The sequence below is a fragment of the Arabidopsis thaliana genome, chromosome 2 (genome assembly GCF_000001735.4).
Source record: "Arabidopsis thaliana chromosome 2, partial sequence".
NCBI classification, from domain to species: Eukaryota; Viridiplantae; Streptophyta; class Magnoliopsida; order Brassicales; family Brassicaceae; genus Arabidopsis; species Arabidopsis thaliana.
In genome coordinates, this window is record NC_003071.7 from 7,053,567 (window position 1) to 7,073,933 (window position 20,367).

Sequence of the window (20,367 nt, forward strand, 5' to 3'; positions counted from 1 at the left end):
CCCAATAACTAGTGAGAAGGCACATCCATTATGGGTTTATAAGGATGGGAACTTTATGGCTATTGAGATGACGTTTTTGCCCTCAATTTTGTTGTTGACAAACCAAAAACCACTTCATCGTCTTCTCCGTAGCGTGACAGAGTTCTTGCTTTTTCACGCACTTGCTTTATCAACACTGAATCCACACTCCATCAACATCAATAGTTTCATATTCATCAATATTTTTTTCCTTGCCTCCAACAATTCACAAACTTTTCTTCCACCAATCTAATCCAAAATCTAATGAATCAAATTAAACGAGTCTTGTTTAAAGGAATCTAAACCCTAAGTGATAGTGCCTAAGAAACCCTAAGTGATAGACACAAATCGGAACAATTAATCTCAAATTCATCAAAATCCTAAACTAAAGGGGAAATCACTTTTCATTGAAGTTTCGGAAAAGTAATGGTCTTCGGTTTGTAACATGGGAGATTAAAAGGGGAAATCATTTCAAAGGATGTTGGGTTTGGGCTTCAAACTGCAGTTTTAATTTAAGTTTCGGAATCGGATCGGAGATACATGAAACGCTTGGCCGGAGTTTCCAACGAGAAGAAATAAAATTATAGGATTAATAATTAGCAGAGATGGTGTTGTTCATCTAAGGAAATCACAAATCCAGAGCCGTGTAAGCTTTCCTCCGTCTCCTCTTTATTGATTTCAGAGCCATGTAAGCCCTCCGCCGTGTAAACGCCGGCGAGAAACGCAAGGTAAGAGAAGACATCACGGTCGACGAATTGAAGTAGATTGAACTGGTTTAGGTGATTAAGGACAATGATGTCTTTTTAACTGAATGAAAATGCCTATTCCTATTAACACATTGAGAAGGTCTGTTTGAAACAAAGGCATAGAGAAAAAAAGGAGTTTTTCATAATTGATCCCATAATGATTGGTTTAAACTAAAAGAAGTGACTACAAGGGTTCAACCGTAAGGGTGAACTTAAGAATTTTCCTTGTTTTCCCAACAATATTTTCTGGTTTGTAGGGTACATATAGTTTCAATCGACTCAAATATATAATTTTCGTGATGGTGATATAGCTATCAGAGTACTACTTTCCTTCAGTTTTATTTTATTGTAGAGAGTGCACACTGTGAAAACATAGTACATTGAAGTGGAATGTACATTGATATTTAGGGTACACAAATATATAATTGTATTGACATTGAGTTTTTATTAACTATTATGCCATGAATAGTGGCAAAACTTATATAATATGCTACATTTCTTTCATTATTTTTGCGGGTGCCACACAATATCATTGAAAACACCAAACTCACCTCAAACCAGTTCTCTCTTTTAAATAAAAGTATTGGCATTTTAAATTACGGAGTAGACATTGCATCTGTTTGGCTTTGAATCTCTGTGTCCATGCCGTACTATATTGGAGACCAGCTGAAATTTCCTCATTCTAGATCAGTTTTTGAACACCACGGAAAAAACCTCTCAAAGAATTTCAACTGAAGCTTTCCTCAAATAGCTCTAACGGGTTAGGTTTCCATTTCGCATACTACATGTCATTTTTTTTAATTTTTCCACTGACATTGATGTTAATAGAGGTCCATTGGCATTGGGTCGACATTATAGAGGGGTCCCATTACCCATTAAAAGGTTTAACTAGCCAAAATGTGATATTCTCACATTTCTCAAATGCTTTGTAAAAACTATTATTTAAAAAAAAAATCTAGAAACCAAGAAAATACATCTATATCATTCAATTGGAGGGACATTTTGGCTAGTTAAGCCTTTTTAGAGCTATTTAAGCCATTTAGAAGAAGACTAAAATTCTAGCTCATGCCCTTCATTTTATGTTTTGACAAAAAGTTAAGAAAAACAAAAACAAATTAAGGGTAAACTAGAAAAATTCTCTCGACTTTCGGTCGATCCAAGCCGAGATTTTACCCGACCCATGTAAAGACATGCATACAATATATGAAATTTTACCCGAATTAATCAGTTCTAACCCGAATACATATTTCTTTTAAACCTAATAAAAATTCTCTTTGCAATCTCTCAATCGCCTATCAGGAATTCATGACAGATGCTCTTAAAAGAGCAAATATCACAAATCCAAATCCAGTTCTGCATTTTATGACCCTTCGATAGCATTCTTGTTCCTGCTGCATAAAGAAAGTTGTTTCTGTTGACCTTTACAAAGCATTAGACACACAGTTTGTGTCTGTTTAGTTATATCTTTAACAATTTTACCAATGGTGATTCAAATTTATGTTCACAAGCTTGGGTCTGTTTTTCCTTGATTTTCTTTGGCTTTGTTTTTTTTTTTTTTTTTTTTTGCTTCACGGAATATATCTCGTGAGTTTCTTGTTTAATCGTGTTACCATGTTGGCAAAAAAGCTCTCCTTCCTAGATATGTAATTACTCATGCTTTCCTTTGTGATGGAAATGATGAATACAGTATTGATAAGATGACACTTTAGCCTTCGAGCATTTTTAAACTACTGGTCAAATTTTTCAGTGTTGCCTTTAACTCTTTTGTTTATATATATTCGGGTTTGATATATATACTTTGTGATTTAGTTTTTTCAGAAAGAAAAAAAAAGAAGTTGAAAAGCACACTACATTCACATGTTAGACAATTTGATTGGCCTCAAATTTATTGATTTGGTTCGTTTAGATATGTCCACTTCCAATTGCCAAGGAAATTAGGAACCAAAATCAGAATTAATGAACTTGGTCCGCCGCAAGTTGTATATTTGCTAGCTGGCTTCCAGAACATTGACCCAAGATTGGACAAAAACACATGTCATTAGGACTTGATTTGTATCCAAGCAATGTGAATCTTACAAATAAAATCCCGACATATCCAAAGCAATAGGACAGCTGATTCGTTGCTGGCAATTCTCGAGATCCATAATTATTGTTTTTGTCCTATCACCTCGTTGGTGATTATTATTATGATGATGATCATCATTACTATGTTAGGTTCCCTACTAAAAACACAACTAGTATGAGAATTTCTAAACAAAACCTTATTACTCGTTGAAATCTAAAATCTTTTGAAGAAACAAACATCTTTTATTAATAAGGTGAATTAGTTGGATATTTTGAAGAAAAAATAATTTTGTACAAAGCATATCAAGCACAAACTTGTTGTGGCTCCAACGATCTTTTGAAGAAAAGACTATGTGGATGATTGGTTGGGCTGTAACTGTAGAATTTTTGTTGTATAGATTTTGTTGTAGTTGTGTTAGCTGTACCCGTAACTTTTATTGCTGTACAATTATTGCTGTAAGTTTTTAACTTTAAATATTTATAAAAATGGATTAGTAAATATAATAAAAGTTTTTTATATAGTAAATAAAATGTCTTGTATTACTAATTTAATTTTTTGTATTTATTTAATGAATTAAAATTTATACAACCAAGAAAATAGGGCTTTGAGAATTTCTCTACTACAGCCTTAAAAAAAAAAAAAAAAAAAAATTCGGCTGTATGTTTAAAAATAAAGCTACAGCACGATTGGTTTGTAATCAATGCTTTAAGAAAAATTAAGGTTATAAGTCAGACTTAAAACCCAACCAATCATGCACATATATTTCTTTTTCTTCAAAGCAATCTAATATCTTTATTTTAATTCCAAAAAGAGTTTATTTCTAAACAAAATAAAAATAAAAAGGGCCAAACCAAAGATAATAAAATTGAAGACATGATTAGGGATCTCATTCAAATTCACTTGGTGTATCATAAGTGCCACTGCATAACCGCCTTACTAGTCTTTCTGGTTCCTAAGTCAAACACAAAGATTCTCTCAAAGACGATTTTTTGTTCAACGAACACAATGTAGTTCCCTTTCGTACCTGAAAGCTCCTTTGAGGAATAGCAGAGATTCCAGTCAATTCCAAGAAACACGACTTGATCCTCTAAGTCATTAACTCGAACCCAATAATTTAATGCAATAAATTCATTTATTTGGCACTTTATTCTTTCGTATTATTTTTCTTTTCCAATTTTAATGCAATAAATTTATTTAGTTTCTTTTTCTAAAAAACAAATAGAAACATTAATGCTAATCTAAAACTCTAAATTGTCTAAACAAAATTGTTTCACTTTTAGTATTTTCAATCTCAGTTTTATTTTTCATAGAAGCTCTAAAACTCTAAACATAAATGGAATATGCTAAATCTGAGTACTAAACTATAAAGTAAAAATAACTACAAAGAATATTTAGATTAAAATATAATTACAAAATCCAACCACACAAATAAGAAATAAATCTCAAGAAGTAAAATTTACTATAATATGATAAATCTGAGTACTAAACTAAAGTAAAAATAACTACAAAGAATATTTAGATTAATATTATAATTACAAAATCTAACCACCCAAATAAGAAATAAATCTCAAAAGTAAAAACTACTATAACCTAAGTAAAGTAAAAGGTCAAATTCTTAAATTTTAATTAATTGTAATTATTTTGAATACAATTTTAAATAGTACTCCGCAGCGTAATGTGGTTTTGATCTAGTTTGGTCAAAATCTCTTCAAAAATATGAAGAAGCTGTGAAGAAGAAGATGAAAACACTGATAAACCCCTTAACCAAAAAATAAAAATCTAATTTTAATTCTTACCCATTAAAAAATGATTACAAACACGTGTGTAAATCTAAGAAATCTAATGTTCAAATATGACTAATAGAAACAAGTTTGTTAGAGACGAGAGAAAGAAGAAAGGTAAAGTTTCTCTGCATTTCTCATTAATGTAACAATAGTACAGAGTGTTTCTTTTATAGTAAGTGGCAAAACCCGGTTTATCTTATACCGGTTTACATTACTGAAACAAATGTATGGTTAACTCTAAACCATACTCTATTAATGACCCTAATAGTTTCCATTTCACATGTGGATTATTTGAAAATTATGTGGATTCGGGGTGATAAAGGAATGGATTTAGAGTTTGGGTTGAAAAAATCGCATGGAAGTAGTGAAGGTTGATTTTGGTCGATTTCCGATCCTGAGTGAATCCATGAATTGTTTCTTTTTTTTTGCTTTACGTTTCTCTAAGCTTTGCATTCCTTTTTTTGTCTCCCCGATTTAGGGCTGTTAGCCATTTCCATGAGTTCTATAAAATGAAAAAAGTAACAAACAATCAACTTTTTGGGGGCATGATAAAAAAAAAAACACAAACTATATAAAACTGAGTCCGAACCAAATTATTTTTACCCGAACCTTAGTCGGACACTTAACTTCAATGATATTAGAAAGATTACAATTTTTTTTGTCTTTTTTCATCACACTTACACATTTAGTAGTATATTATTATCTAGAAAGGAATACTCGTAAAGGAATAAAAAAGACTAATATTCATAATCATAACAGAAATCTTGTCGTTGGGTTTGGAATGGTCACAAGTCCACAAGACACCAAAGATTTAAGATTCGCGCCGAACACCCCCATGTAGCCTTTGCATTCATTAAACGCAGTATTAGTTCTTCTGGTTTTTAGGTCAAACAAAAGGACTGAATCATTGTCAAAGATAGAACCATCATTTGAAGCAAGGAACACAATGCAATTCTCATTTGCACCTGGGAGCTTATGTACCGAGCAGCAGAGTTTCGTCCGAGCTCCAAGAAAGATCACTCGGTCGTTCAAGTAATTAACTTGAACCCACTTTCTCTTCCCTCCTTCTTCATCAAGTCTAAACACTTTGAACCATGTATATATATATTCATCATAACGCCGCCCTGCAGGTATGAACCGTTGCACTAGCAACAACTCTTCGCCTAACTGCACCAGACTTTCTTTAGAACAATATTGCGATCCTTTGACTGAGGGGATCTCCGTAACTCTCAAAGAAAGTTCGACAACAAAGACACGTCCCCTTCCACTTGAATCAAGAGCATAAAACTTTCCTTTGAATGCAACCAAATCTTGATATGCATACGTTTCAGGATGCTCCACAACTTGAGTCCAACTCATGTTACGGCTTCTATACATCACCAAATTGCACATTCTTCCAGCAAAAAGCACCGCAAAATCTCTGCTATCTTCACTATGCAGTCTAAGAAATTCAACTCTCTCGGAAGTCTCTACCCACTCTACTTCATTCCATAAATGATAGGGTAATCCATAGCGGTAACGAATGGGTTGCTTCTTAAAGTAGGTTATCTGCATCGAAGATTATGCGGCTTAATAATGTTAATAAAAATAATAACAAGACTAACTTTGCGGTCCTATTTATTTATTAGCTAGGTTAGGGAAAAGTTATTAAAGATAATATTACATGCTGCTAATACGATTTGTTTGATATCATCAACTTTAGTTTAGATCCTGAATAGTGTGACTTGTATATATTTATTTACAGAATCGTGATTAATACCACAAAAAATTCTAAACATTAGTAGATCTATCTCAAAATCAGTTAGACAATGAAATTAAATAAGCTACAATCTCGTGCACCCTGCTAACTAAAAAGTGGTTGTTAAATGACTATCTAAGTGGCAAAATTTATCAAAAAGAAAAGATAAAAATTTGAAAAAATAATATGAGCTTTTGAACACCAACCTCGTAGTATTGTCCAAATGGGATAATTGGTGAGGTAAGAGAGTTGAACAACACTTTATTTATTCCCATTCCATATATAATACGATTAGATGACAAGGGCGACAACAATAACTTCGGTTCCCCACCCTCTCGTTCACGCATCTCTGCTATTAAATAATCATCACCATACGGAGTCCAGAATTTCACAAGATAAATTGGGATGTTTTTTAGTGTGCAATCAACACTACTTTTAAACGGAGGTTGATCCGTTGGTTGATCGCTGAACGTAAAACCGGCATTGAACGATATATCATGAGTTTTGATACCTAAACAGCGGGAATGATCTAGTGGAGGTACAACAGACCGCCATGACCTGCAGACGGAACGGAAGAGGACAATCTCGAAAGATGTCTCAAGATGACCCACGATTAGTTCTAGTAAGTCATTCGGAAGCAAGGACCAATCTGCCATAGTTAGATTCAAATGTAAAGATCTGTACGTAAAACTGAAGAATTAAAAGTTAAGGATAATGAAGAAGTATATATATCACAGTAAGATTTTATATTGCTCTCTTTTAAGAATATATAGATTTCACAGTTATAACCCAATTAAGAGTATAATATTTTCTTAAAAGTATAATATATTTTTAAAAAAATAATTAGTGTAAAATCCTATTTTATCTTATATAATATGACAAGGTTTTTCTAACTTTGCCTCATAATACGACTTTTGGCATTATACTTTCGTGACACATTTCTTACTCATTAAATTTTAGTTTGACATTCTAAGATTTTTTTTTTTAATTTCACTCTATTATATTTAGTTTGATAAATTGGGATCTTTTTTAGTGTGCAATTAACACTGCTTTTAAACGGACATTGGCCGTGTAACGAAAAGCCGACATTGGACGGTATAACCTTTGTTTTGATATCTAAACAGCGGAAAATTATCTAATGGAGGTACAACGGACCGCCATGAGCTGCAGACGGATCGCAAGTTGACAATCTCAAAAGATGTCTCAAAATGGCCAACGATTAGTTTTAGTAAGTCATTCAGAAGCAAGGACCAATCTGCCATCATTAGATTCAAACGTAAAGATGAGTACGTAAAACTGAATATCACGTTAAGTTTTTGTATTGCTCCATTTTAAAAATATATAAATTTCACATTTATAACTCAATTAAAAGTATAATCTTTTTTAAAAAATAATTAAAGTAAAATCCTATATATATAATAAATTAAAGAAAGATAGTTTTATTATGTTAAGATTAAGATTAAGGGAAATGAAGATCATATGTCATGATAAATTTTTATTTTTCTCCATTTTACAAATATTTAGATTTTTATATTTAATTAGAACCCAGTTGGAAATATTATAAAACATAAAGCTAATATACAATTTAAAAATAAATTTTACTAAATAAAATTGAACAAGTTTCACTAAAATTTAACAAATGTCTTAACTATAACATACGATATTACAACACATAAATTATTAAATAAAATATCTGGCTCATATAGTTTTTAGGTATTTCGGATGGTTTATTTCATATAGTTTAAATGTTACATCTAAACTGTCATATTGGAATCCAGAATAAAAAGACTAACATTCATAATCATAACCGAAATCAAAGCTTAACGTTGGGTCAGGAATGGTCACAAGTCCACAAGACAACAAAGATTCAAGATTTGCGCCGAACACGCCCATGTAGCCTTTGCATTCATTAAACGCAGTACTAGTTCTTCTGGTTTTTAAGTCAAACAAAAGGACTGAGTCATTGTCAATGATGAAACAATTATTTGATTCAATGAACACAATGCAATTCTCCTTTGCACATGGGAGCTTATGTACCGAGCAGCAGAGATTCGTCTGAGCTCCAAGAAAGATCACTCGGTCGTTAGAGTCATTAACTTGAACCCACTTTCTCTTCCCTCCTCTTCATCAAGTCTAAACACTCTGAACCATGTATATAGATATTCATCATAATGCCGCACTTCAGGGGTGAACCGTTGCACTAGCAACAACTCCTCGCCTGACAGCACCAGATTTTCTTTAGAAGACTGTTGTGATCCTCTGACTGAGGGGATCTCCATAACTTCCAAAGAAAGTTCGACAACAAAGACCCGTCCCCTTCCACTTGAATCAAGAGCATAAAACTTTCCTTTGAATGCAACCAAATCTTGATATGCATACTTTTCAGGATGCTCCACAACTTGAGTCCAACTCATGTTACGGCTTCTATACATCACCAAATTGCACATTCTTCCAGCAAAAAGCACCGCAAAATCTCTGCTATCTTCACTATCCAGTTTAAGAAATTCAACTCTCTCGGTAATCTCCACCCACTCTAATTTATCCCATAAATGACAGGGTAATCCATAGCGGTAACGAATGGGTTGCTTCTCAGAGTAGGTTATCTGCATCGAAGATTATGGGGCTAAATTGAAGACACAAGGAAAATAGTAATAATAATAACAAAACCAACTTTGCGGTCTTATTTATTAATTAGCAAGGTCAGGGAGAATTTATTAGAGATAAGATTACATGCTGCTAATATGATGGGTTTGATATCAGTTTAAATCCTATATATCTTAGTTATGAATTGTGTGACTTGTATATATTTATTTACAGGATCGTGATTAATACCACAAAGAATTCCAAACATTAGCTGATTTACCTCAAAATCAGTTAGACAATGAAATAAGTAACAATCTCGTGCACCATAATAACTAAAAAGTGGTGGTTAAATGACTATCTAAGTGGCAAAATTTATCAAAAAGAAAAGATAAAAATTTGAAAAAATAATATGAGCTTTTGAACACCAACCTCGTAGTATTGTCCAAATGGGATAATTGGTGAGGTAAGAGAGTTGAACAACACTTTATTTATTCCCATTCCATATATAATACGATTAGATGACAAGGGCGACAACAAAAACATCGGTTCCCCACCCTCTCGTTCACGCATCTCTGCCAATAAATAATCATCACCAAACGGAGTCCAGAATTTCACTAGATAAATTGGGATCTTTGTTAGTGTGCTTCCAAACAGAGGATGATCCGTTGGTTGGCCGCTGAACGAAAACCCGGCATTGAATGATATATCATGAGTTTTGATACTTAAGCAGCGGGATTGATCTTGTGGAGGTACAACAGACCGCCATGAGCTGCAGACGGATCGGAAGAGGACAATCTCGAAAGATGTCTCAAGATGACCCACGATTAGTTCTAGTAAGTCATTCGGAAGCAAGGACCAATCTGCCATCATTAGATTCAAACGTAAAATTGAAGAATCATAAGTTAAGGAATAATGAAGAAATATATATATATATATATATATATATATATATATATATATATATATATCACAGTAAGATTTTATATTGCTCCCTTTAAAAAATATATAGATTTCACAGAAGGAGATTTTTACTATGTTAAGATTAAGGTTAAGGGAAATGAAGACATATGTCATGATAATAGTTTACTTTTCTCCATTTCACAAATATTTAGTTTTTTACATTTAATTATAAGTTATAGTTTGGAATATAATAAAACATAAAGTTAATATACAATTTAAAAATATATTTTACTAAGTAAAATTGAACAAGTTTCACTAAAATTTAACAAATGGCGTAACTATAACATACAATATTACAACACATAATTATTATATAAAATATCTGGCTCATATAGTTTTTAGGTATTTCGGATGGTTGATTTCGTGTGTTTGAGAATAACCGGAGAGCAAATAGTAAATCATTCCCTCACGAAACAATGAAATGTTGATTTCTTTTTAAGACAAGAAATAGCTTAATTCGCTTCTTTTTGTTTTTAAGATTAAACATGCTTTTTTCTTAGTTTACTAACTAGTACTTGAATAAAATGAATATTCTTATACAGGCTCTGTTGAAAGAAACCTAGCTCAATTTTATATCTGCATACCAAGTTACCAACACACACAATAGAAAACCTTGTGATACAAGTAACTCGGATAAAATTCTTGATACTTAGCCTGAAAACACATCATGAGAAGGTAAATTGACTCTTAATGTTTACTTATTCAATATCAATTCTTCATCCCTGTTTTACACTTTTCAAATCACTATTAGTATATTTTGATTACAAACCTAAACTATTCTATTAAATTTCTATATGTAACAAAAATATAACACCGGTGCAAATGAAGGAAAGCGGAAATGTCATGTGAAAGGACCGCTAAGTTGAGAAGTTAGCTCGGATAAATAAAGAATACAAAGATCAAAAGAAACTAGGAATAAAGTGCACTTTCCTCTGTCTGTTTGACCCTAAAAATAGGAATATGAAACAAGCTTGTGCGCTGTAATGTTTCTATTTGATGGAGTTTCGACTTTGGAGAAGGGGAAGACAGATATCTATCCTCGAATATGAGCCAGTGTGCCAATAACCAGTAAAACGCGAAATTCGTGGAGACGTGCTCAACAAACACAATGTTTGTTCCATGAACTAAGAACCATAGAATCAAAACACAATACCAAATTTCGAAGTGTAGAGAATCCACAAAACACACTGACATTATCTAAGTTGTATTCCGCAATGGTACGAAGCGTCACTTCCTTGATCATTTCTTCATTTTGCCACTGATTGGTGGTATTCATCAAAAGAGGTCACAAAGATTGAAATGTAATCATATTTCTCCCATTGGATTCTGAAACCCTAGTTGATATTGATTGCACGAATCCATACATCCATGACACACGCCTTCATGGTTTCCAATTAACCTCACGAAAGTCGAAACAATGAAATGTTGAATTTTCTTCTTTTAGACAATTGACTGAATGCCTCTTTTGGATTTTAAATTTGCGTAGATAAATTTAATGGTAGGTGTTGATTTTAGTTTGTTTTATAAAAAGTTAGACATATTTTTATGTTGATTAAATAGTTGCCTTGTATTCCAAGTTACTAAAATTGCTTTTAGAATTTATATCTAAATGGGTCTAAATGGGTATATGGGTTTAAATGGACAACTCTAATAGATCTTAAAGTTAAATGAGTTTAAATGAGGTGGGTTTTAAATGGGACGGACTTTAAATGGGGTGGACATGCCCATATTAACATTACTACTTCTCCATATGCTTCAGTCTGCGCGAGAGCTGCTGCTGCCAGAAGCTTTCTTCCCTCCATATTTCTGTTATGGGAAATGAGTAATACGCAATATATCAACATCAAACCCATTTTGTGATTTCTAAACGTTTGGACTAGTTCATTAGCATGCACAACTTACTTGCTTTCCTAGATTGAAGGGGATGTATTTGTACTTAATCATGTGTTCTATTTGACGCGTCATTGTCAGCACAAACAGAGCAATCCAATAGAAGAGACTGAAGAGTAGTACCGGCCGAAAGAGAGGGATGTCAAAGAAAAAAAAGAATGTCATCACAAACGCTATGCAGAACGCCTTAGTCATAAAGTACCTGCCAACATATAAATTAACCTATAGCTCACACTCTAACACAAAAGAATTACCAAACAAGATGACGTCACTTCTAAACGTATTTCACTTGTCTTCATTCACGAAAAACAGATATAACATCACTGTCCCTAAGCTTATAGGCACTACTTAATTCTGGTCTCACTCAAAATCACTCTCTAGATATCTCACATATGGCTTGATTTGTCCATGGCATAACATTTTTTTAACCAGGCTTTAGAGCTTAGCAGATATTAGCACATAAAGAGAGCTTGTACTGTAAAATTACCAGAACTTAAACTCTGGAAGCCAACGGATGAATGGCTTGAACTCATCTGAACCTTTTTTGGGTAACATTGGACCATCAGACGTATCAAGCTCAGGATCAACAAGTGGTGATAAAAACCCAGTCAACTAGTTCAGAACATAAAGCCCCAAGGCAAAAGAAACGATAAAGAACCCTTGAACATAGAAAACCCTCAAACAGTATATCACAACAATCACAAGAGTCCCGATCCACCTATTAACCGCGTGAGGCTTAGTCTTGTCTAAGTAATACTGATACAGCCTCCACGCCTCATTCGCTCGTTGTTGTACAGGTGATGATGCCATTGAAGCAGCGTCACCTCCAACTCCCTCCATTAACACACTAATATCCAGAAGAATCTGCAAAAAACTCAACAAGATAATCTACATGATTCATGAATCTCTCCAGTTATCTATACAACAACCATCTACACAATATTTTCACAGAAATGAGATCACCATAAGACATTTCACATCATCGTAAAAGCTTGGACTAAATCAAGACCTCGAAATATCAGATCTCGAAATCAGAACTCTCTAGTTTCTACGTAACAAAAGGAAACGAAATTGCAGCAATTTCACAATCCGAAGCATACGTAAAACTGTAACAGAAAAAAGAACAACAAGAAGGTTATCCATCAAACAAACCGTGAAGACGAGCTTCAAGCAACGAAACGAAATGTTAAGTAACGAAGAAATGGAAAGTGAGGATTAGAGAAGAGGAAGAAACTGACTTGCGTAAGAGTTAGGGTTTCTTTGAGCGAGAAGGAGATTTGAGATGATGATCCTTGAACGGAAGTGAGGAAGCGAAGCAGATCTATCGGAAGAAGAACCGACAAAGGAAGAAGAAGACGAGAAGAGCGATTGATAAATAGGTAAATTGCGCACAGTAGCCGTTGACCCACTTTTCATTTCAGATTTTGACACTGTGGGTTGGGCCTTTCATTTCTTAGCCATTCAGCCAAAAACTGACCAAAATGCCCTTGACGAAACTGAACCCGGTTTGTACGTACGGACCGCGTCGTTGGAATCCAAGAGAACCGGGTTCGTACGTACACTGTTCATCGACGAGAAATGCATTAAATGATTTCTGGGTTTCGGCGAATTTGACACTTGAGATTGAAATTAAAAAAATTTTAAAATTGGTTGGGCTCAAAAGTTTTTAATGCTAAAAAGTTTTGACAAGACTAAAACTCATGATTACCTATTATAATAAAGATTATATTGTAAGATATTTACATTATTGAGATTAGAATTTTTGGAAAAAAACGAAATTCGAAATTGTGTTACGGTGAAGAATCTGAAGTTTTCAGTTGCTGTTTTACAAAGTTTGAAGGATTGAAGGGGAGACAATTTGTGTTCTAGGTAAGAAATTCATGTTAATTACACTTGAGAACGTGATATGAAAGTAATGATACGTTTTTAAAAATTTATGGGTTCATAAATTGTTTTGTTGGAGACTCTTTTTGTATTTGTAGATATAAATGAAAGCTCTATGATCTGTTTTGTTAAATTTATAAGTACATAAATTGTTTTGTTACAGATTCTTTTTGTTTTCTTTGACATAAATGAAAACCTTCAAAAAGATCTGATTTTTTTGTATTTAATGTTGTTCTGACCTGAATAATTTATGTTGCAGGTATGGAGTTACCTGTATTAATTATGGTTGGTGAGTGGATATACAAAGAAGAAGGTTGAAAATTTGAAGCTGAAAAAGGAAGTTTCGGTCGCTGTGTATGTATTACAGACACAACGGCGTACACGGATTTGGCAAGTACAATATGTGATGTTTCCAGCTATAAGTTTAGTGAATGGAACCCTATAATAAGTTACTGGATGCCCGGAAAGATGTCTGATATGATAGCAAGTAATCGCCCTCCAGTATATATTGAGAATCAAATCAGCCTGGATACATTTATGTTGATTCGTAATGGCGATTCTTCTGTTAACTTGTTTGTGTCTTTTTACCCTATCGGCAAGGGAGGCCATACAAAGACAGAGGTTACAAATGTTGATGCAGCTCATAATTTTTACGAAGATATAAATGTAGATGAGGAGGATGACATAGATGAAGGTGATGAGGATGAATATGAGGACGAGGATAATGAAGAGCACGAAGATATGGATGTACATGACGATGACACCGATGGTGAAAGCCGTGGAAATACCCTCGACCCTATAGTAGACGGTAGTGAAGGTAGTGGCGAAGATTACGATTACAATAAATGGGGTGACATGATTGTGGAACAATATGGAAATGGTCATGTCGAGGATGGCGTCGTGAATGACACTCAACAAACCGTGGAACCTCCAGGGAAATTCACTGGTCTATTGGCATCGTGTACGTCGACGGGTACACATGTACCTCATGTAGAACCCGCTGGTGTTTTGGTTGACAGTACACCAACCTCTGCTCCATCCCCGACGTGTCAACATGGTTTGAAGATGTTCTACATACGTTTTTGGAAATCTTTTGATCAGTCTATGTTGTAATATTACATATTATTTTGTCTGTACGTTACCTTCTGTACGTACGTTTGTGGACCTCGTATTTGATTATCCTTCAATTTTTTGTCAATCCCGTTATTGTCTGTACGTATGTTTGATAAACGTTTTCATTTGTACGTACACTTAGTACATCTAATTATTCAGAGTTGACGGTTACATTTTTTACTAAACCGTTACATCGATTTGGGACCAATCATCGCGTCTTTTTAAAATCTATTTAAGAACCTGGTAATAACACCCTTAATTCATTCAAACAAAAGTCCACACCCATCACACAAATAAGACAGAAAGTCGGTTATTCTGGTTTTTGTTGTTGACATCATGGATGATGGATATCATGCCATTTCCGAACTTTGTCCCATGATCACCGGATGGAGTATACGCGCTTTTGTGGTCAGGGTGTTTCAAAAATGCGTGGGAATAAATGAGTTCTACCTGGGTCTCATCTTGGCAGATAATCGAGTACTATTTCGCCAGTGTTTATAACGTTTTTAGTTTCACATACCTTACATGTCACTAATCATGATGATTTGTTGTAGGGATTGCGTTCCCGCATAGAGGCTACCATTAATCGTCGCCTTGCTTCATTTTACTCTGACCGTATCCGAGAAAATGAGTGGATAGTTATCAATACTTTCTCGGTTCGTCTCCACAACGAGGGGATACACGCAACGTCCCATGACTACCGGATCTGTTTTATGGATCAGACCATTGTTACCAAAGTTTCGGGATTGCCTGCAATACCGTATTACGATTTTACTCCTTTTGACTACATCATCGAGAAGACAGTTTCTACTGGAGTGTTAGTCGGTTAGTATATTTGACTGTCTATTCATTTTTGTAAATATGTACGTACACGTAATACTTTTATCTTTCATTACGTACACCAGATGTGATTGGTGCGCTCATTGAGATTGGCAACTTGACCGAAGACTACCGTGGGCGGAAGCTTCCTTTTAAGATAATGGATAAACAGTAAGTTGTTTTTTAAAATGTTTTCTCCTATATGTTTGTTATATCCTCCGTATAATATATATTCTCTGTAGCAAGGAAGTTCTTCAATGTGAAGCACAAAATGATCAAGCTTTCGAATTTAAAGATGAATGTTTTACGTACACTACTAATTATGTATCTGATGAATTATGTAAAGATGAATGTTTTACGTACACGAATACATATAGGCATGGTAGATGTGAAATGAATTGTAATGGTGTGCAATTTACTATTGGAAGATCGGTTTTACATGAATGAGAGTACGATTCGTTGAAATATTATATATGCATAATCTATATTAAAATATACAGCATACATATAACTTACATAATAACTTAATCTGGATGTCAAAAAAATAAAATTAAAATTTTTTCGTAGACAATGGTTAGAGAATTTTTAAACTCATTTTAATGTTGTACCATGTACGTTCCAATAAATATTTTTGTGTACGTACATAGTATTAGATTTATGTGATTTAGACATTTTTATGATGTAACTGTTTGGAGCGGTCGTATACGTGTACGTGTATCTCAATATTATCGTGTATGTTTAAGGGTTTAGTTTAAAATCTTGTTTATTCTCAACAATTTTAACTCACCAACAAAGATGTACGTACATTATTATACATGTACGTACATAACATTTTTCAAAAGTATGAGAAACAACTATACTTTGACCATATATTTTTATTTAATTATTATATATGAATAGATTTATGGAGAAAACCCCAAAAGATATTATATCTAATCAAAATAACCAAAGGTTTCTAATGTAAAAACTCAATAAATATTTTGTATGTCGCCTTTACAATAAAACAAAATCTAACATGTTTATTTCTATTTTAAATAATATTTTATTTATTATCTTTTGAAGACAATTCACGATTAGTAATATCATATAAACATATGTGCGTAACGGTAATAATATATACGTACACGGTAGTAATATTTACGTACACGGTAGTAATGTGTACGTACACGGTAGTAATGTATGTAGTAATGTGTGTGTACGTATACCGTAAATTATATATACGTACACAATTTTTTTTAATGAAGGGTATAATTGTAATTTTGCACTCGTCTTCAACCTCTGCAACCCTAATTTTGCTGCCGCTTATTAACTCATTAACATCCGAAACTCCTCGCCGCCGACTACTCTTCTTCATCTCCGCCATTTGAGTATGAACAATAATTCAAGAAACCAGAAAATCATCTTTTTGTTATCCTTTATCACGAGCTCGATCGAAATTTTCTCAACTTAAGCAACGACTAGAACTCGCACAGAGCCTCAATCGAAATTTCACTTTCGATCCGAGTTTGTGTTTTGTCGGAATTGTTCTTCGTCTTCGACAAACAGTTTTTGATTTCTTTTGGTTGTCAGAAAGTTAATAACGTGTTTTTGATTTAATTTTAAATTTAAATTTAAATTTTAGTAACCAGAAAAATAAAGAGACGAAACTGAACTGCCTCCTTTCACTTCTCGTTCCAAGGCAAATTTGTCCATTTTTGGCCGAATGGCTAAAACCTGGTTGGGCCAGCCCACTTTGACTATTTGTGAAAGAAAAAGTCAGAAAGGTGTCCACGGTGAAAATTTCTTTTGATAAATCTTAGAGTTGATAAATTTAAATGTTTTGGTCCGTTTCTTCACCCTTTAAAAGTTTTTAATAATATGTGAGTAAATGTTTTTGTTATATTGGAAAAAAATATGTATTATTGGATCACTAATTTTAAAATGAAATTTAAATATTAATTAAAGTATAATTTTATTCTTTTAAGTGATTTGTTATTAGATTTGAAACTATTTATTAAATTTTAACTGATTTAATAGTAAGAATTACAAAATTCAAATTTCAGTGTGAATGAACCTTCTTATCTTATTTTAAATTGAATGAGAATTTGTAAATTTTATATTAATTTTTAAATCGATGTCAAATTTAGATTTTGCTAACAACTTAAACAATAACTTAAATTTTAAATTTTCCAAAGGTTCATAACCATTTAGTTAGGATTACAGAAAGCTAAATAATTTATGAATTAAAATTTCTAACCTTTAAGTAAAAAAAAAATTTTGTTAACTAGAAAACGTATTAGAAAATTACTGGATAAACCAGTTTTAAGTACATGAATCTGGATACGAAAAATTAATTCAATGTGTTCTAGATTTCGAGGCAACTATCGACCGATCGAATTGTTTAGACTTTTGATCATGAATAATAAAGAAATATAGAACATAGGTAAACAATTTACTTTCTCCATATATAGTTGGAGACTTGGAGGTAAGTTTTAGATTTAGCAAATCAAGACAACTGTTTGTTAATGAGTAATGACGTACGTATATGAAAGATTTATTGACGCTTGCAATCAAATTCTCAAGGGTTGAATCTTATAGCATACTCACCCATACATTTTAACGATATCTATTAACCATGACGGTGGAAAGTAGTAATTAGTTACTTGCTCTTTTTTTTATTTACAACTTATGTATAGCAAATCCACTTTTATTCTTGCGCCACTTTTATTCTTGTACAAAATATGTATAGCAAATCAACATATCACATATGTATAAATAATACCAGGTTAATATAATATAGTATTATTTATACATAATGTAATACTCTAATAATCGATAAGTTTAATATCATGATTTGTTTTCCTTATTACTAAAGTATGATTGCTTATCTTGCCTAGTTGATAACTAATGTGATATAACATCAATATAATTATTCGTATATTTTTAAACATTAAATTAAGTTTAGAAATGTATTTCCTGATAAATTATTGTTTACCGAAATACTCTTAATACTTTAAACTTCTCTAACTCTATCATACTCAACATAAGTAAATGGAAAATCATGCTGGATAATAGGTTTAGATCGTGCTACAAAAGTATATTTTTAAACATTAAGTGAAAAAGAAGTTTAAATGAATTGGTTTTACTTTGCCAGATTAATCTGCTAACTTGCTGTCCGCAATAAGTCAATCACTTCAGTTTGCAATCCGTGATGGGCCAACCTGCTTGGCCTGCTATTTCGTGGACATAAATATTAATGTCTAAACCCACCCCACTACAGTACTATTTGGACTAAGCCCGTTTGACACCTTTACTAATTATAACCACTAGTGAGTAGTTATATAAGATTATCTTCAATAGTAGTTTCTTAGAATAGTTATAAGAGAAATAGGTATAAAATTTAATGTTTAATTCATATAATTGGTAAGAGATGACTCTTATATAAGAGTCTAAATACATCTTAAGAGCCAGACACGTGTTGTGATATAAGTGGGAGAATGAGAAATATTTGCAAAATTCTGTAATTATGTACTACTAATCGTTTTATGTATGTTTATGTCATGTATGTTTAAACTTTGATATCATGTATGTTTCAAATTTTATGAATTGCAATAATTATTAAAATTTTTAAAAATCAAATGTTTATATATTTTTTAAAAACCTCAACTTAAGAGCTTACGATTGGACATTGCCAAACATTTAAACTTTTATCCAAACTTTTAACTTCAAAACTTTCAAATCAATTATAAAAATATTGCTAAGAATCTTTGCTAAGAATTCACCATTATAGATTCTCTAACAAATCTTGGCATAATCATTATTATTAAAAAAAACTTTTTGTAGAGTTCTTGTTTTTTCCTTTATAATTTACTTTTCTTTCTCTTTTTCTTTTTTTTTGGCAGAATTTAACAATTTTTTAATAAAAATTTAAAAATATAGCACTATATATGTATCAGTTAACTAACATAAAAGATAAATTAAATGACCAATGGAGGAGGTGACGGCTCCGACGATGGTGGCTCCAACGATGGTGGTAAGTTCGGCAACAGTGTGAATCTAGTGAGGACATGCGGTGGATCCGGCGAGTGGTTCTCGCGAGGATGGTGGCTTGGAGGACGGCGATGGTGGTGAGGACACTGGTAGCTCCGGCGAGGGCAGTGGTTCCAATGAAGATGGTGGCTTGGAGTTGGAGGACTGCGGTAGTGGTGATGAAGATGACGGCGGTAGTGGTGGTTCCGCCGATAGCGAAACTGTGGTGGTGATGGTTGTTGTGGTGGTGGTTAATGGTGATAGTAGGGAGGATAAAATTGTCATATTATATATTATACATCAACTCTAATATAAACTTTATTGTATAGGTTAGTTTCCTCATCATTTGCTATTGCAAGTTATTTCTCTCTCTAAAGATTTGATGTAATTTAATGCTTACTTAGCCATTTTGCACGACGCAAATAAACTAATACCGCAAAATTCGTGATTACGCAAATAACATTATCTAAATGGCCAAAAATAACTCATCCCATCTCTTCTTTTTTTTTTTTTTTTGGTCTAAAACTCATTCAATCTCTTCTACACTTGCATTTTCTAATTACTGAACAATAAACTGCTTCATACAACATAATTTTAAATATGTTTCGTTTGAGATAAATTGTTCGACATTACTAAAGATTTTGGCTGATCAAAAAATTTATCAACCTTTACCACGATTCAATTGCCTAGTCATAGGCACGAAGACTCTTGTTTTCGTTTACAAGCATTTGAATGCTAAAAGTACATAGCCGTCTTTGG

At 33.0% G+C, this 20,367-nt stretch overlaps 3 protein-coding genes, 1 long non-coding RNA gene and 3 pseudogenes across 7 annotated transcripts; 3 read left to right on the top strand and 4 right to left on the bottom strand.

Moving 5' to 3' along the window:
- Nucleotides 1-490: 490 nt before the first annotated feature.
- On the bottom strand, nt 491-772 carry AT2G06605. The gene has a single exon (NR_140157.1). It is a non-coding gene; the product is annotated as an other RNA (long non-coding RNA).
- Nucleotides 773-5,363: 4,591 nt separating this feature from the next.
- Nucleotides 5,364-7,007, bottom strand: AT2G16290 (F-box SKIP23-like protein (DUF295); the record flags this gene model as incomplete). Its single annotated transcript, NM_127185.2, has 2 exons — nt 5,364-6,161; nt 6,558-7,007. The coding sequence occupies 2 exons, from the start codon at nt 7,005-7,007 to the stop codon at nt 5,364-5,366; spliced, it is 1,248 nt and encodes a 415-aa protein (NP_179224.1).
- Nucleotides 7,008-8,062: 1,055 nt separating this feature from the next.
- Nucleotides 8,063-9,801, bottom strand: AT2G16300 (F-box family protein; the record flags this gene model as incomplete). Its single annotated transcript, NM_127186.3, has 2 exons — nt 8,063-8,954; nt 9,364-9,801. 2 exons carry the CDS (start codon nt 9,799-9,801, stop codon nt 8,424-8,426), a joined length of 969 nt encoding a protein of 322 aa, NP_179225.2. The 3' UTR covers nt 8,063-8,423.
- A 1,848-nt stretch (nt 9,802-11,649) lies between these two features.
- On the bottom strand, nt 11,650-12,624 carry AT2G16310 (annotated as a pseudogene). Its single transcript has 3 exons — nt 12,272-12,624; nt 11,797-11,986; nt 11,650-11,700 (listed from the first exon to the last, which is right to left on the bottom strand).
- Nucleotides 12,625-13,929: 1,305 nt separating this feature from the next.
- On the top strand, nt 13,930-14,781 carry AT2G16320 (annotated as a pseudogene; the record flags this gene model as incomplete). Its single annotated transcript has 1 exon — nt 13,930-14,781.
- A 336-nt stretch (nt 14,782-15,117) lies between these two features.
- On the top strand, nt 15,118-16,047 carry AT2G16330 (annotated as a pseudogene; the record flags this gene model as incomplete). The annotated part of the gene is made up of 4 exons: nt 15,118-15,258; nt 15,336-15,606; nt 15,687-15,771; nt 15,843-16,047.
- Nucleotides 16,048-19,567: 3,520 nt separating this feature from the next.
- AT2G16340 (uncharacterized protein) lies at nt 19,568-19,918 on the top strand (the record flags this gene model as incomplete). Its single annotated transcript, NM_127188.1, has 2 exons — nt 19,568-19,612; nt 19,679-19,918. 2 exons carry the CDS (start codon nt 19,568-19,570, stop codon nt 19,916-19,918), a joined length of 285 nt encoding a protein of 94 aa, NP_179227.1.
- Nucleotides 19,919-20,367: the final 449 nt, after the last annotated feature.